At 53.0% G+C, this 17,415-nt stretch overlaps 1 protein-coding gene across 1 annotated transcript; it reads right to left on the bottom strand.

Annotated features, from left to right (window-relative positions):
* Positions 1-578: 578 nt before the first annotated feature.
* Positions 579-16,997, bottom strand: LOC118502529 (protein pecanex). The gene is made up of 10 exons (XM_036034794.1): positions 15,812-16,997; positions 6,964-12,472; positions 6,732-6,892; positions 6,512-6,668; positions 6,179-6,421; positions 5,949-6,101; positions 5,686-5,879; positions 4,968-5,609; positions 3,307-4,899; positions 579-3,227 (listed from the first exon to the last, which is right to left on the bottom strand). The coding sequence occupies exons 1-10, from the start codon at positions 15,962-15,964 to the stop codon at positions 2,667-2,669; spliced, it is 9,366 nt and encodes a 3,121-aa protein (XP_035890687.1). The 5' UTR covers positions 15,965-16,997; the 3' UTR covers positions 579-2,666.
* Between the last annotated feature and the right edge of the window lie 418 nt (positions 16,998-17,415).

The raw sequence follows: 17,415 nt of genomic DNA, 5'->3' as shown, positions 1-17,415 counted from the left end.
CAAAGGGGTCTAGCCCGCTCCAATGGGCCTAGTCCAAAGGGCTTGCTCCACGGGGCATAGTGCAAGAGGCCTAACACAGAGCGCCTAATCCAAGAGGCCTAATCGAAGTAGCTACGGAGGACCCCAAGTTCCGTGAGAAGCTGCGTCAAGCTCTCGTCTTCATTTCCGATACTACTTGCTGTGTGTCTACCGAGGTTCATCGCCACTTTGTTTCTTTCCCTCTGACTCTTTCTGATCTCAGTCGACGTGCCTCCTGTTGTTGTGTGTTCACCATCACATCGAATGTCTTCCCCCATCAAGTGAACCACCGGTACAGTGCTTCTACCAAGAGATCTTATCACCCGGAGGATCTCGCCTTCCAAGAGACACATTCCGACACGCGCCTACTAAGGTTTTGATACACCCCGGACAATGAACTTTCTTTAAATCAATCTTTGCAGGATCCAGGTGGGCTGGTTATGTCATGAGAATAGCACCGGCCAACCAAGCTCCGCACAGTCTTTTTAGGGTGATTCACATGATTAGCAGACACGGTTTCGGATAGCGTTCGAACGCAAGCTTTTTCTCTTCTTACAGTGTACGTTTTGAAAAACTTTTATCATTTTTTGTTTTTATTTTTGTTTTGTTAAAAAAGGCATAACTTGTGAATCCGTGTCCGCGTGTGTGTGTGTGTGTGTTTTAGATTTCCAAGAGCGAGAGTTTGATTACATTGTAACAGGAAAACAGGAAACAATACTACCCCGCAAGCCCCAAGGCTCCAAGATTCAGGCTCGCACACTCACACCTATATTCACACGATAGATTCGGTCGTTTGTTTTGGTTTTCGATCACTATCCTATGGTCGCTTGATAGTGTTTTAGTTGCCCGGTTTTTAATACAGTATATAGTATGTATGTATGTATTGTATATGATCATGCCCGTGTGTACGGTTTGCGCAAGTGTGCTTCTCTTGCTCTCGATGTGGCTGCGCTGCCGTCCCGCTTCCATTGCAATTCATTTCATTCCTAATTAAACCGATATATACATACAAAAGCGAAATAGTATATGTATATATGGAACAACTCAACATGCTCTAGTTTAGACAGTAAAAACAGCTTTTATATCGCATCTTTCCCTCTCTCTCTCTCTCGCGTTGCTATGCGTTTGATTCTATAACTCCAGCTTGTCCCGCTTGCATGGACTGGCGGCTCCGTTTCCGTGCTACTTTGATAACAATCTACCGTCTATTCCCGCGTTCCCGTTTTTGTTTGTTTAGATTAATTCGGTGTAAAGTAATTAACTAACTAGGCTAACTACTCTATAAAAAAAATCAATCGCGCGCGAACGAACGGGGCGCACATTGTACGAAAACAAGGAGTTCCGTCAGCAATCCTCTCTTATTCGCTTAATGCCAGTCAGTGTGCAGGGTTCGCTTCCCGCTTTTTTCCCCCGACGTGCTATGCGTCGGTGAGGAGCCTGGGGGAACTGGGCCTGTGCCTTGCATTTTGCAACGGGGTTGTATCCGTCAACTTCGAGTGTGTTTGTGTGTGTGTGTGTTCTACAATATTAATAATTCAACGATTTTTTTTGTTTTCTTTGCTTTGTTTCGGTATAACGAGTTTGTAAACGAGTGTTTGTCGATAGCATTGTTGTGTTAGCTTTGTTTCGTTCTATTTAAATCCTTCGTATGATTTAGTTCTGGTCCTATCTATGTTTTCTTCATTTTCTTCTATTCATTTACAATCCATAAAACCCATTCCTAAAGCGTATTAGAGGCAAGCCTTTTTCTTCCATCTGCTTCTTCTTTGTTTTATCTATATTACAACGATATATGATTTCTTCACTTACATGTTAATTATCACAATTCATCGCGATCCCTTGTGTGTGTGTGTGTGTGTGTGTGTCGGTTTTTATTTTTCGATTCCATTGATTTTTGTGGGGGGAAGGGGAAAGGGACGCGCCCTTTTTACACACGCGCACAACAGAGCCATATCTACCCCGGCGCCTTCTTCTCCCTGCGGTACATCCGATTTTTGCATTTCATTTCATTTTTACTTTTGCTAGCTAGGTAAAGAAGGAGAAAAGTATCGAAACCATGCTGAAGGGTGGACCGATATTGCCTGCCACAACTGGTGCTGGTAATATGATAAATGCCTATCATAAATAAACAGCGCACGCAAACAGAAATACAGCATAAAATTTCGGTTGTATGACGAAACTATTGTGGCTTGTGTGTTTCATTTAAAAAAACAGTTAACATAATACGCGTGAAACAGTAAGGAGATATTTAAAACCGGAAAACCCTGCTATTGCATAAAAACAAGTGATGGTTTGACTGTGTGTGTCTTTGTGTCTTTGAGAACGCTACGACACATATTCGGTTCGGCAATACTGACAAAACTGTTCAGCAAACGGCTCACTCGATCATTTCGGTTTTGCATGGTGTCCGAACGACGGCTGACTTTTAGTTAGGAACCTCTCGCAACATCCGGCGGCCACTATCCTAACACAGCGGTACTGCTCCATAGTATTCGAACCGACGCAGTACGATTTACGTAACGTGTAATTCAACTATAACATGAATAAGGCGATGATGCGAATAGCTATTTACAACACAACATTACTGAATGCCTCTACCTGCTCTACCGCAGCACACAGTACCTGTGATGTCTTTCGAGTAGCAGCAGTTACTTTTTCGCAACTGTCGATGATGCCGCATCCACTGAGGACGTCGTCTCCGGTTCCGGCACACTCTTCTCCAACTCTCCCTTTGGTGCGGTTTCAACAACACTCCGATTAGCGGTTTCGCATGAGGTGGAACTAACCTGTTCCTCGCACTGATTCGTTTGCAGCTCGTTCGTGGGTAGTTCTGCCGATGGTGTAACAGTTTCACCGGAAGCCCCCGCTTCCAGCGAATGCTGGCGTGCCGGTGTAGCGCCAGCATCGTCACCCTGCCCGATGGCTGTGAGAGGGTCCGTCGCAGCCAACCCGATTGTGTTGTACTCCTTGATGCCTTTCTCACCGATCGGTACATGGCGTTCGCCGATCTTCACCAGCAGAATGGTACGATTCACGTTGGAGCGGAAGTGATGGTCGGGATGGTTCGGTTGCCAGTAGTGCACCACGTTGCCCACCATACCTTCCTGCGGGATCCAGTCCTTCCACGACGAGCGCCCGCCGCTCGCACGGAACTGTTCGTTGGGCCAGCTTACATCGATACGACGGCCAAGGTCTAGACAGTCGTAGATCTGAAACAGGATTGCACGACGTAAGTCTCGTTTGTTGTCTTAATGAAAAACGAATGTTCCAAACGTGGTCTTTACTTACCTGTGATGCATCCACGATGATAACCTTCTTGTTCAGGCCGATCGCCGGTGGCGAATGCAGCCACTGAATGCCGGCCTTCGCCTCATCCGCCTGCGCCTCGGCCATCACAAACAACGAGTACGGCGCATCGTCCGGTGGTGAGAGCGTAAACGTCAGCGTGCCCGGCACTCCCGGGATGCGACTGCCGGCCGCTACCCCACTGCCCGCACCACCACCGGCCAGCGCCGAACTAAAGCCCGGCCCACCGCCAGAGAGCATCGACGAGGGAACGTTCGCTTTGTGGATGTACCCGGCGGCCGCCAGACCGGACGTCGACTCGACACTGCCCTGTGGTTTCAGCGTCGCGCTAGGACTGCCGCCCGCCGTGCTTTGGCTTTCATCATCCGCACCGACCGAACTATCGTTCCCACTGCCACCGGCCGCAGCGGCAACCGCTTCCGCCAGCACCTCGCGGAACGAATCGCGCTTGTTTATCTGCAGCGCGCCCCAATCGATCCGATCCTTGCTGGTGCTTCCCGCGGCTCGCTTAGCGATCGAGTTGCGCTCACGCATACCGGCCGACGTCAGACCCAGCGCCATCGCTTCCCGCTCGGCATCCCGCTCGCGTATCAAAAAGCCGGCCAACAGTGTCGAGCTGGTCGGTTTGTTAATGCTCGCCATACTGCCCCGATTCGCCACCGCGCCCGAGATCGACATGTTTTGACTGCCGTACGACAGCGTACCGGCCGTACCGGACAGCGTGTTGTTCGGTGTCGGCGTGTTGCAGTACACGCCCTGCATTTCCGTCATCTCGCCCTCGATGATGGCGCTGCCGCTGCTGCAACCTTCCCGGCAGCGCTGCCGTATCCGCTTCCAGGTGCGGATCAGCATGGATTGTATTTTTTCCAGCGTGATTTCACCGCCAATGATGCGGCACAGCTGTGCGTTCGTTTCCGCGTACGACGTCGTCAGCGGCGACACGTAGATCGGGTACCCGATCGGTTGATCGCAGGACGAGTTGATGATGTTGCGCAGCGCTTGCTTCGCATTCTGTATGCTGCCCCGCTCCGGATTGCGATTGCGCAGGTAGATCAGCTCCTGCTGCTGGCCGGCCCACAGTCCACGCACGCACTCACGGTTCAGCTTAATCACCCGGAAGGTGAGAAATCGTTTCGTAAGCCTGATCACCCGATACTCATCCGATCCGTCATCCATGACGTGACGCAGGGCGAGCAGGTTGGGCGTACCGCGCAGCACCGCGTTGCGCCACAGCGGGTCCGCCTCGTGCGATATCACCAGCTCCTTGGTGTGGAAATCGATCGCATTGTACAGGTTGCCGTAATCGTCGTACTCGTCCGGACAGAGAAAGTGGTCTTGGTGCAGCTTCAGGGACATTCGTACGGCGGGCGCTACAACACCGTGCAGCAGCTCCATGTCCGCAAACACCCACTCGTCCCTCGGGCAGGTGATGCGAAAGTCGCCCTTGAACAGTGCGTGCAGTCCGTGCAGAAAGAACTCCACCCCGCACGATGAGCTGTGGCTGGCGGTGGCGAGCGTTCGTCGGGCCAAAAGTGCCAACGACATGCACAGCGAAGTCACCAACGAATCGCGCGTCTACGGAAAGAAGGAGAAGGAGAGTTAAGAAGGGCACCAAAGATAATAGCGGCTTTAGCGACGCTTACCGATTTGAAAAAGGCATTCGCGGTACCGTTCGATCCATTTGTCGACGACGATCCAGCACCGTTCGCTCCGCTGGACGCTCCCGCTGGCCCACTGTTTCCATTCCCTCCACTAGGCTCACCGCATTCTGCCTTATTCGAACCACCACCACCGCCGTCTGCCGCCGATCCTTCCACCCAACCGTCCACCAGCGCAGTCGATCCAGTGGTAGTGGCGCCCGTACCTTCCGAAGGCGCCTTTCCTTCCTTCAGCACACCACTGCTACCACCACTCTCCGCCTTGGTAACGTTCGCGTTGGACGATGACGAAACGACACAATTGCCTCCTGTACTAGCATCACCAGACGCTCCGTTTTTAGCTGCACTGCCCGTGGTTTTTCTTGGCGTACGCTCGTTAAGGGCCGCCTGCAGCTGCTGACGCTTCTTGTCGCTGCAAAACTGTATCCACTCGCCGTACACACACCAGAAGCTGCTGCGCGTAATGCCCGCCGCCCGCGAATCGTAATCGTCGTCCAGATTGATGTTGAACACCGGATCCAAATCCACAAACTGCCGGTCGGTGGTGTGTTCGAGCGCTTCCTCAATTGCCTGCGACTGGAGCCAGCTCGTCAGTTTCGGCGATCGTAGCGTGTAGTAGATGATGCTCTAAAGCGACACAGAACAACACATTAATGTCGGGGAATGGAACAACACATCGCCACAACGGTTGTGCTTCACACACCTTTACGTAGTACGAGATTAACACCTTGCGGAACTCAAACACCTGCATCGTGGCGGTGGCCGAGTTATCCGAGATGGAGTATCCCTCCAGCACGTACTTCGATGCCATCACCTGCCAGGCGAGCCAGCGTGTCGTGAACATTGCGTTGGCACTTAGCATACGCGGCAAACGACCGATCGCGCAGCAGCAGCATCCTGGGGGGGGGGATAGGAGAAGGTACGTTAGCTCCAGCGAAAGATTCTAATGTCCACCCTGCTACTTACCAATATTATCTTCAACCTCCTCCGAGATTGCTTCAACTTCCCGCTGCTGGCAGTACGTGCCCCGAAACTCGAGACCACGCATTTGAAATGTGCACAGCCCGTTGCCGAGCTCGATAATGTGTACGAGGCAGTTTAGGTAATCGGAGGCAAGCACTTAAAACGAGAGAGAGAGAACACAGTCAGCTGTAATAAGCAAGCGATCGATGCTTTCGATTCTCATCCCAGCTTACCGAAACAATCCCCTTGGCTGACGTTTCCCCAGCGACCCATCAGCAGGTCACCGCACAGCGAGTGTTGCAGCGAGCGCGTCAGGTGTTCGTAGAAGATGCTGTTTAGGTTGTTATCATCCGCACCGAGGTCGCGCTCGAGCTGCGAGCTTAGCCGGGTGTTCGAGTGATCGATGCGCCGAGTGTTGTAGTCACGCTCCCAGAACTTAATCGGACGTACGTACGAGGTGAGAAATATGGCACTACCTGCATTGGGATGCGTAAGACGGTAACGTGAAAAAAGCGGTGTGAAACTATCATCCTAAACCCCCCCCCCCCCCCCCCCATTAGCCTTACCAAGAAATGGATTGAGTGGCGTCGATAGGATTGCACTGATCGCCGTCTGCAGGAACAGCATCGCGGAGTGCGGCACGCTGAACGGTTGCGCAAATGCGTGAAACGCTGAGCCCCACGTTATTTGCCAGGGGGCGATATACGTGACTACGAATTGCAGCTGGAAGCGGAAGATAGAATTCGGTTTTAATGTACGGTTTTAATGATAAAACCGGTGGCTTACCTTTAGCAGAAATTCAGCAATCTTGCGGTACAGGATCGAGATGAGAAAATAGTCCAACAGAAACGTTTCGCTCGACATTTTGTAATCGAGCCGAAAGAAAAGCACCGTAAAGATGAGTATAATGTACTGACTGCCGGTATCGGAGTACGCGTTACGAACACCTAAAATGCATCGAAAAGAGAGAGTATTTAGTGAGTTATTCCTTTAAACCTTGCACGCTTGCAAGACTTACACTTCAAACTGCACACTACAATCAGGATCGAACCGAGCGTGAGACCAAACTTCCCGGCAATCTGCTCACAGTCAGCCGTGAGCGCGCTGACGAAGATCAGCGGATAGAGAATGTTCCGCTCGACGAAGCACAGCACCACGTACATCGTCTCGAACCACATGATCTTGGACAGCTTGTGCACCTCGAACAGGCCGAACTCTTCCGGCTTCAGGATTGGCTTCGCGATGCACAGCCACGGCAGATGCTTGCGCAGCTGGGGCACGACGTAGTGCATGAGAAAGCCAAGGATGCAGGCGCCGGTATGCAGCACGTGGTTGATTTCCGGCTGCAGCACCGTAAACACCGTGCTGCAGTGCAAGCTAAACATGGCCACCGACAGTACCACGCACACCACGGCATCGTTCTTCAGCCGTGCCGTTACCGTGTCCTGCAGCTTCCTCGGCAAAGGGTCGTCCAACTCCTTCGAAGCGGCATCCCGGCCTGCCTCCTCGTCGAAGTCGCGGTTCATCTCATCGGTCGACCGGGCTGAACCGTCACCACCACCACCACCACCACCACCACCATCCCCACCCGAATGGCGCCGCTCCTTCGGCGCGTCGTCACACGAATCGGACGATATCTTCGAATCTTCCTTGCTCGATGTGTCGTCGTAGTCGGGGTGGGAAAACAGGCTGGATTTTATCACCGCCCAGATGTAGGTGTAATCGCTGGCGCACCGCGACAGATGGTACGAAACCGTCACGAGACACGCACAGTACATCGAGAACAGGACGTGCTGCGTGCCAGCTTCGAACAGTGCACCGTACACCAGCCCGAACAGCAGCGTGCAGGCGACGATCGAACGGACGACGGACAGAAACGAGGCGAGCAGGCTGCAGGACGCATTGCTCCCGAACAGATGCATGTCGACCTGCTCCAGGAAGTACATGGTGAAGGTGTTGATCTGCGGGAACAGTCCCAGGCTGAACAGGAGCGGAAACGACAGTATCACCACCGCGAGAATCGTTTGCGCCGACTGGAGGAAGGCGACGATCGAGATCGGAAAGCCGAACAGCACCATCGAAACGGTGCTGCCCGGTCCCAGCCCTAGCTGGTACTCGCGCAACAGCTGATGCACACCGAGCAACAGTCCACAGCAGAGGCAGAAGTAGATGGGGCGCGAGTAGGTGACGGTTTTGTTGAACCCATGTATCGGGGAGGCCGCATCCGGCTGGACGCTTTTCAGCAGCGAATACTGGCTGCCGGCAATCACGAAGCAGAAGATGAACGCGTACAGATCCTCGTAGAACTTCAGGTACAGCACGAGCGAGCCGAGCAGCGACACGAGCGTACAGAGGGCGATCGCCAGCACCACCTGGGCCCAGCTCGTGTCCCGGTCGAACAGCGCCAACAGCTGCAACCGGTTCATCGAAATGTTCAGATGCTCCCGGAAGCAGAGAAACCGCAGCGACAGCTTGTAGTACCGCTTCGGGCGCACCTTCGGACCGGTTTCGCCAAACATGGAATGCGGCACCACATCGATCGTGCTTTGCGCCCGCGACAAGCTGCAATCGGTCGACGCCACGATCGTTTTGTCCGCAATCCCGCTGCCCGAGTTGATGGACGCGGTGTTAAAATCGTCCCCGGCGGACGAGATCGTCCCAACCGTTGGTCCACCGGACGCAAGCCCACTGCCACCGACGCCCATGCTACCGATGCTTCCTACCACTCCACCCGTGCCGCTCGTCGACGGTCCACTGATGCTGATCGTGCGATGGTTGTGATGATGATGGTGCATATGATGGTGCAGATACGGATTCAACGGATTCAGCGCACCGAACCGCTCCTTTATCACATTGGCCGCGCACCGTAACCACCGATCCGAATCATCCGTGACGTAGAAGCTTAAAGGCATTTCAGCGACGGCTCCCGGCATTAGCGCATCGTGACAGATGTTGCGCGACCCGATAAACCCACTCGCACCGGAAGTGCTCGTGCTCGCTGCGATCGACTGTAGCCGAGATTGTGGATTTTCAAGCGCATCCAGACAGTAATTACAATTGTTATTATCATCATCTCGCCAACAATCGCCGAACGTGGCGGACGAAGACGATACACCGGGCTGCGTTGCCGACGGTCCACTGCCTCCGGCAGACGGACCACCACCATCACCACCGTTCGCTCCGTCCGGTTTAAGCATCCGCAGGCGACAGTTTAGGTGCCGGTAGGGACGCGCCGGTAGGGGTGCGGGTCGCCGAAACGTAAAGCTGGCCGTTTGCTGCTCGGACAGCGCACTGTTGCCCGGCAGATATATCGGCGGAATTGGCACATCCGAGCGATAGTTTAGGAACGTAATTAGCGGGGCGGCCGTTGAGTTTTCCGGTATACGCTCCGCCAGCAACCGTTGGGAGAGCGAACGGTTGTAGATTTTGCTGCTCGCGCTGGGATAGTTTTCCTCCACGCTTAACCGCCGAACGCTGGCACTGCGGCCTGGGGGTGATGTTTTCGGAATCGCTCCCAAATTGCGCTGCTGTACCTGCGTCACCGAGAGGGAAGATCCGCCATCGTTTGCTGCTTCCGCGGCAGCTGAATTGCCGGCACCCGTGTTACTACCGTCATCCTTTACCTTCGCTTTTCCGCTCGTCGTTCCACTCGAACCAGGAATTTGTGGATCCGATTCACTTCCGGTTACGGATTTTTTCAGTCCAGTTCCACCTCCACCCTCCTTGACCATCGTCGTGCCTTGACTGTCCTTTGCGATGAGCAAATCTTTCGAACTAGCGCTCGCCTGCTCCCAGTCGCTGGACGACAGACAGCCCGGCTCCTCGAACGCTTTGGCGAGCGGCGAACGGAGCCGGTGCTGGTGTGGCACCGTGTCGGTGCACCTGTCGCTACAGCTGATCGTCGGACTCGAGGCGGTTTTCTTCACCTCGCTGTTGCCGATCAGCTTCGGAGGCACTATGGCACAGCATGCAGGATTTTTCGCTTCCACTAGCGTGGCCGCCGCACCGACCGCCTGCTCGGAATGCGTTCGGTGTGCGCGCGGTTCGAGCAAGGGCGACCGGGAACCGGCATTCGTTTCCGTGTCGGAATCGGTCGACTGAAGCCCACTGTCTGGATGCTCGATGTCGGATTCGACACCGGGAGCTCCAGCCTCCTCCAGCGGAACCGGTTCCGCTTCGGGCACTCTTTTTTGCTGCCGTTGCTGCTGTTGATGGTGCAATCGGCGTAGTTGGTCGTGCAGTGTGAGATCCTCTTCGCTATCACCTATCCGTGCGTTCGGTTTCAGTTCTTCCGCTGGATAGTGAGTGTCCTCTACCTTCGTTTGCTCAGTCGTACGCTGCTCTTGCGGCCCCTCCTCACCATCGATGTTTATTTCCTGCTCCTCGTCGTCTTCCTCTTCCTCGTCCTCCTCACCATCACCATCGTCCTCTAAATCGTCATCATCATCATCCTCCTCCTCGTCATCGTCGTCCTCCAGCCCGTCATCGTCCGAGTCGGAATGCAGATCGAAACGCTGTACCGGTGGCGTGTTTTCGTCTCGCACCATCCGTGCCGCACCACCACCACCACCAGCCGCACTACTCTTTACCGGCGTACTTTCATCCGACTGTTCCGCGATCGGATAGACCGGGTCGCTGCCGGCGTTCGTAGCGCCCGGTAGCACCGATTCAAAGGCAGCCGCACTATCACAACCATGCTGAACGATAAAGCTGGACGAAGCACCGCCGCCGCACACGTCCACCAGCCCCGTTCCACTGCTGCCTTCGTTTGATTTCGTAAACAAGTTCAGGTACGGATTGCGCGATAAGCACTTGCTCGGCGGTGGCAGCACCGTATGGCGTGGGTTGCGCAGCGTTAGCCCACCGATCACCTCCACACTGTTCGGGTGGGTCGGCGTGAGGTTCGGTATCGAGGCCGGACTGCACGTTTCCAGTGCGGCACTTTTGATTCGCCTCACGGACGTCAGTGAGCGGGGCAGTGGCCGGCCCGATCCACCATTGCCACTGTTGGTAGTGTTCGAGTGCCGGCGTCGTTTGCCGGACGCGTTGTTGCCACCCCTACTGACGGTCCGATCGCACCCGGCCGTCCCCACGCCATCGCCCGACACACCGCCGGCAATCGAACCGCCCGCCGGACCGCTGCTGCTCGCAATCGTTGGCAGCTGTAACGCCGACATGGTACTGCTCGAATCCCGCCGGATCGGGGTAGCTTGGTGCAGGAGGTAGGTGATCTTGCTGTTGGCCGAATCGTTCCCACTGCCCGTGTCCGCCATCGCCAGCTGTACGGCCGACTTAGTGTAGTTGTGATCCAGGTACAGGTCCGGATCGAGATTCTGCATCGCAAGCATATGGTGATGGTGATGATGGTGGTGATGATGGTGCAGCTGATGGTGAAACAACGAACCGACCGACTTGTTATTTTGGTCCTCCGAACTCAGATGCCTTTGCAGCTGCATGCCGCCTTCCGCGCCGACCGTACCCAAACCCGGCCGGCGGCGATTACGCGCCCCACCGTCGGTCGCCTCTTCATCCGCTCGGGCCACCGGCTGCCCGCCACCGGCGGATTGTTCGTCCGCCGCAAACACATTGCCGCCGTTCAGCTTCTCCGAGTCGAGCGATATTTGGCGCTGTAGCTGACTGTTCATGAAGCGCTGTTTCCGCTTCGATTTGTACTGATGGCGTCGCAACGAGGCGTTCGATTGGGCACCGCCCAGCACTCGCGTACCCGTCCCCGACTCTCCCTTCGTGTTGCTACTCGCACCAGCTGCACCATCGCCCGCCAGCGGAAGATCACCGAATTCTCGCGTCATCTCGCGCATCACCGTTTCCAGCACCAACTCGGAAAACCGATCCTGGTTCGGCGTGGACAGGGAGCGTTTGTGCGTGCTGCCTCCCGCACCGCACCCTTCCGCCGTGTGCGTTTGCACCGGTATGCCGCATCTTACCACCGGCGCACCGAACGGTGTTTCGTTGTTTGCTTCCGCGATTCGATCGCTTCTGAAGCATGCGTCACTGCAAGCTGCCGACGGAACGACACTTCCACTAGCGGTACCACCACCGCCGCTACCCGTCGCACCGGCCGCTGCACCGCTCAGCCCACTGTCGCTCGACTCGGAGCTGTTCTTCCGATGTACGTCCACCTTCAGATCGATCGTACTCGTCACCTCCTGGTAGTCGATCGAGATCGCACTATTGGCGTAGCTGTTTTCGTCGCTATGATGCTCGACCGACGTGCGGGACGATGCGTTCACCGGGGGCGTACCGCCGACCACTTCCACCGTGCCAAGGATTTGCATCTCAATGCCCGGCTCATCGTCACCCGAGCCACCGATTCCGATGCCGGTGTCTGCTTCGCGCGGTGCTTTCCCGGAGTTGGCACTGCCCGGCTTCTTCAGGTTCGTTTCCGACAGCGTCCGCGCCCGGTCGTACATGCGGTGCAGCGCCACATTCACCATCTTGAAGAAGGTGATGATGATCGCGATCAGCACGCAGTAAATGCTCCATACGGCTACGGTGGTCGGGAAGTACTGGAATAAAATGATGGAGGGGAAAAGAACCATATTAGAAATGTTGGCGATTGTCCGTGGGGGATAGAAACAATTAAAATCGAAATCGGATTGGATTGAAAAATTGAAATCATGCTTATCATCATCACACGCTCAATGCCAATTAAATATTCAAAAAATCGACTGCTCTTGTTGGACTTCATCCAGCACAGGGTACCGGAAGGCAGCTTAGCAAGTTGTCAACACACGTAACATTGATCATAAACGCTTATCGCACTCCCTGTTTGTGTACAGATGCGAACCAGATAATCCTTTAAACCAAGATGACAAGCATAATGCCATACGAAACGAAAGTTGAAAAGAAATAGACGATTCGTTCAAATTTGCAAAATACTTTAAAATCATCACAGATATTTTAACGTATGCAGTCAAATACCACATCCAAAACAGTCTCGGGTAGCCTAGTGGCAATTGACCAGGAGATCTGCCTGAGACTTAAGCATGTTTGCAGCTCTTTCTGGGGCCTGAATGCTCAGTGACTAATCCCTCCTAGTTACGGAATGGTTGGAGAAGGTTGAGATTTGCCCCGAACAATAATATTCCTCATCAATCGACGACGCATTCTCCGTCAAAACGAGTGATCGGCACAAGTCATCATCTCAGACATGGACGGCAAGTTTTGGAACACAATGTGTCCATCTGGTCCGGGATCTTTTCCAGTATTTAAACGATCCTTCTGAGGCGGTCTGGTGGCCGAGGCGACAGTGGCACGGGCCTTCACACGGCCGGACCGGGGTTCAAATCCCATCTGGATCGCCTCCCCGAACGCAGGGCTGACTACTTTACTTACTTACTACTTATCAGGCGCTACAACCGCTTTGCGATCTTGACCTGCTGCAACAATCCTCGATACCGCTCACGGTTTAGCGCCGTCGTCTGCCAATCCGTTATCCCAGCCGTTCTGGCGGACGCATCAACGCCATCACTCCATCTCAATTTGGGCCTACCACGCCTCCTCTGTCCGTGTGGACGGCCTAAAAGGACTTTACGGGCTGGGTCGTCCGGTGTCATTCTCATGACGTGACCAGCCCACCGGAGCCTGGCTAGTTTAATTCGCTGCACGAAGGTGAGATCATCGTACAGCTCGTAGAGCTCGTCGTTGTAACGGCTCCTCCATTGTCCCTCCACACATACCTAGGCCAAAAATCCTTCTGAGCATCTTCCTCTCGAACGCGGCTAAGAGGGCTTCGTCAGTTTTGGACAGAGTCCATGTCTCAGAGGCGTAGGTGAGTACTGGGACTATAAATGTTCTATACAGTCCCAGCTTCGTCCGTCGCGACAGGTACTTAGAGTGGATAAGTTTCTCCAGACTGTAGTATGACCGGTTGGCAGTCAGCACCCTTGCGTGTAACTCAACATCAATGTTGTTGTCGGTGCTGACTTTTGACCCCAGATAAGTGAAGTTTGACTCCTTTGCTACGGGTAAAATCAAGTCACAGAAAGCCACAAATGGCAGGGCGAGAGACCTTTCAAGGTTGTAGTGCCAAGGAAGAAGAAGAAGAAGAAGAAAGGATCATTCTGAGTCGTGGATCAATTTTTCTTAAAGATACGCGAATCAGGTGATGGAGTCTCAAATTCTTCGTCAGTTCTGCAGCCCCTGGTCCGCTTAGACTTAGGAATAAGGTTTTTGAAGACGTTTTCCTTTTTTCTACATTAGTTTTACTAATATATGGCATAGAACACAACTTCTAAAACAAGCGCCTTATACATGCATCGCGCAAGTAGCAAGGACGCCACAAGTGAAACATCCACCAACGCGGCCCTCGCCATTGTGCATCGACCAACGTCGCACAAGAAATGAAAGTGCGAACAGGTCCACTTGCAGTGTAGCACCGCTCGCTTACTGCTTCATTGCGTGCATCCTTCCCATCCCCATTCCGACCTACGCACCACAACAAGCTCGTCGTATAGCGGACCCTCCACGAACCGGAAACTGGTAGGCAAAAGTAGACGTTAGACAGGTTTACACCAACCTTACCGTACCGGAGAGACCAGCGATGGCTTGCTAATAAATTAGGACTAGTTTTCCACTGTGCCACCACTCCAAATGAGCGCCGTGTGCATTTGTCACTGCTGCTATCACACGAGAGAGGAAATTGGGTAAGAAAAATTAATTTAATGAGGGAGAAGCAAGATTTTAGCTTTAGAGAACTGAACTACTGTTATATGCCCGTCACTGTAAAGCCGTGGGATTGACGGCAAGTTCCGATGGGTGGGAAATTCACACCAAAAACCAAGCCAGTAACAAGGCCCATCTCATGCAATGCGCCAGGGGCGATGGATTAAACAATACCGTTTCAAGGTGTAGGCATTCCGTATTGCATTGCAAGCTTCTGATGGGATTTTTTTGGTGTGTGCATAGAATCGTTCTAAAGTATTTCCAAATTTCGCGATAAGAAAGCAGTCACCCCGGTGTTGTCCCTTATTTAATCAACGCCCCCCGGGGGGGATGACGATGCGTGTTATTTCTTTCGTGCGTCTCTAAAACATCATTATGAAACAAGGCCATGGTCAAGTGTAATAGCGTTTGCCATCGCTTCGCACAACACGGGCCGGATAAAGCCGAAGCTGCTGCTGCCGCTGCTTGTTTGCTGTCCGCCGACAGTAGCACGCTTCGCACGCGGATGGGTGGTGCACACGATCTACTTGAATCAATCGACAGAAAAAAACAACGTCTGAGGGCTTTGTCTCTGGCCCTCTACGCTCCCCTTTATCCGCAAACCGACACCTAGCACCTTCGTCCATTCGCCGAGGTTAGAATTACGTGAGCATTAAGAAGCGGGGGGAGGAACATTGTCGCTTGTACGCTGCGGATAGATGGCGATGATGCAAAGTGAAACGAAAACAACCAAAAGGTGGACTGACTGGACTGGATCACAGTAGACGGAAATGGTTGCCATAGTGCGTATCCGAATGTCGCGTTCTATCGCCATTCCTTCGACTTTTAGTGCAGTGTCGCAAACGCCGCTTAGATTAATTAGGTCAAAGTAGCTATCAATAAACGTTGTACTGTTAACGCATCACGTGAGAAGCCCTTCGATACGAAACGGACTCTAACGGCGGTCAAGGGGGTGTACATTGCATCCGACCAATATGGTCGGCTCATAAATGAGAATGTTTATCAATTGTATTGCACCGATGGCGGACTGTTGTTATTGGTCGGTGTTTATTTTGTGCCCAGACCGCAGCAGTAGACGCGATCTGCCGACACAGCTGAAATGTCGAAAACGATGATTCATGCAGAACGAACCGGAATGGGATGGTTTTTGTTGTTCGTACCGGGTCCCGTATGGAGCTTACCATATAAATGATGAACGGAAGGAACAACAGAAACAGCCAGATGTACAGATGGACGGCATTGCAGAAGACATTCTGATGCACGTCATAGTACCAGCCACCGGTCAAGCTGGCCAGCACACCCTGTCGTAGGATTTTTAACGTTTGCGAACCCATTGCTGCCTGCTCATTTCATGCTGCCGCTGCTGGTGGGCCACCGTGCGACGTCGCTGTCCTGCGGTAGTTCAGCGCCCAGCTCTGGCAAGTGACCGGGTGTGCGTGGGGCAGCGTCTACCATTCGCATTCGTGCGTGTGTTGGGACGTGCTGGTTCCAGCTGGTTTTCTTTTGGCAGGGCACCAGGAAGCGGACTCCTCGTTTGCCGTGTATCGGATGATTGTATCGCGTCGTTCTAATTTGGCCGTAGGCAGTGGCACTTCGTTGTAACTTCACGCTGTAAAAACGCTCCTCTTTCCTGCACGGGGGCACGACTTCAAGAAAGCCTTGAAAGACGTTTTATTTTCGCTATTCACAACACACTCGCTCGCGCACACACACACACACACACACACACACACACACACGAGTGCACTCTTTTTACTCCCCCGGGCACGTTCAACGGCGTGCAACCTGGCGCTGGCTGGCAAACTTCCGCAGAACCAATCAACTTTCTTTCAATCGCTACTTTCTTCGGAGGCACCCGTCATGACGATGCACACACACTTCACGCGTTCATTTGCTTCTTGCCCATTACCCATTCACACACCATTTCACTGCACTGCCCGTCGTACCGTGCATTGCACTTCGCTTCCGCCTAACCCGGGACGGTGAATGTGGTTGCTTCACGTGGGTTTACGGATTGTGCTGCTGCTGGTGTGGCCCCCAGCCAAGAAGAATTTCCGTCCCTGGAGGAGAATACAGAAACGGTGTGCTGTAACGCGATGCTCTGGTTCGCGGAGATGATCTACTTTTTCTTCTAGCACACACACAAACACCACCACCGACGACGACGACCGCTTGGTGAATCAAAGCTAAACAAATTGACGGACTAATGTGCGCGACGGCCACGAACACTTTCCTGCTTTGCTGTAAAGCTATGTTGTTTAACACGCCAGACGGCGAAATATTAGAGATGACTAATACTCGCAGCTTTACGAACTATTTTATGCATTATGGACGTTTTTAACAATAGTTTCGTCAAGCGAGTGTGATACGTTTGACGTTTGGCTTCGTTAAGCTGGGCTGCTGTTTGACGTTTTTCGTTCAATGCGCGATGTTGTGACATTTTCACAGCGATGTCCCAGGTAGACAAAAGTGTTTGTGTTTTGTAAACACATAAATTATGTTTACGCACATATAAATGCTGAAAAGACATTCTTTGGAATCAAACTGCAATTAAACGACGATCGATAACTTACCACAGGTGAGTATATGAACACAGGTGAAGGTCTAATTTTATTTTTCGTGGACTCGTATCAAACTCGTATTTTGGAATTTACTTATGTTGAAATGAGTTGTAAATAAACCGAACATATCAGCTATGACCAAATTCACGTGCAAACAAAGAATTGGCCAGCATTATTAAACAGATGTTGGCTACTTCCGATACAGCCAGAAGCAAAGAAGGGAT

The sequence above is a fragment of the Anopheles stephensi genome, chromosome 2 (genome assembly GCF_013141755.1).
Source record: "Anopheles stephensi strain Indian chromosome 2, UCI_ANSTEP_V1.0, whole genome shotgun sequence".
Classification (NCBI taxonomy): domain Eukaryota; kingdom Metazoa; phylum Arthropoda; class Insecta; order Diptera; family Culicidae; genus Anopheles; species Anopheles stephensi.
Note: the sequence above shows the minus strand (reverse complement) of the source record. Positions and strands in the feature narration are given on the sequence as shown.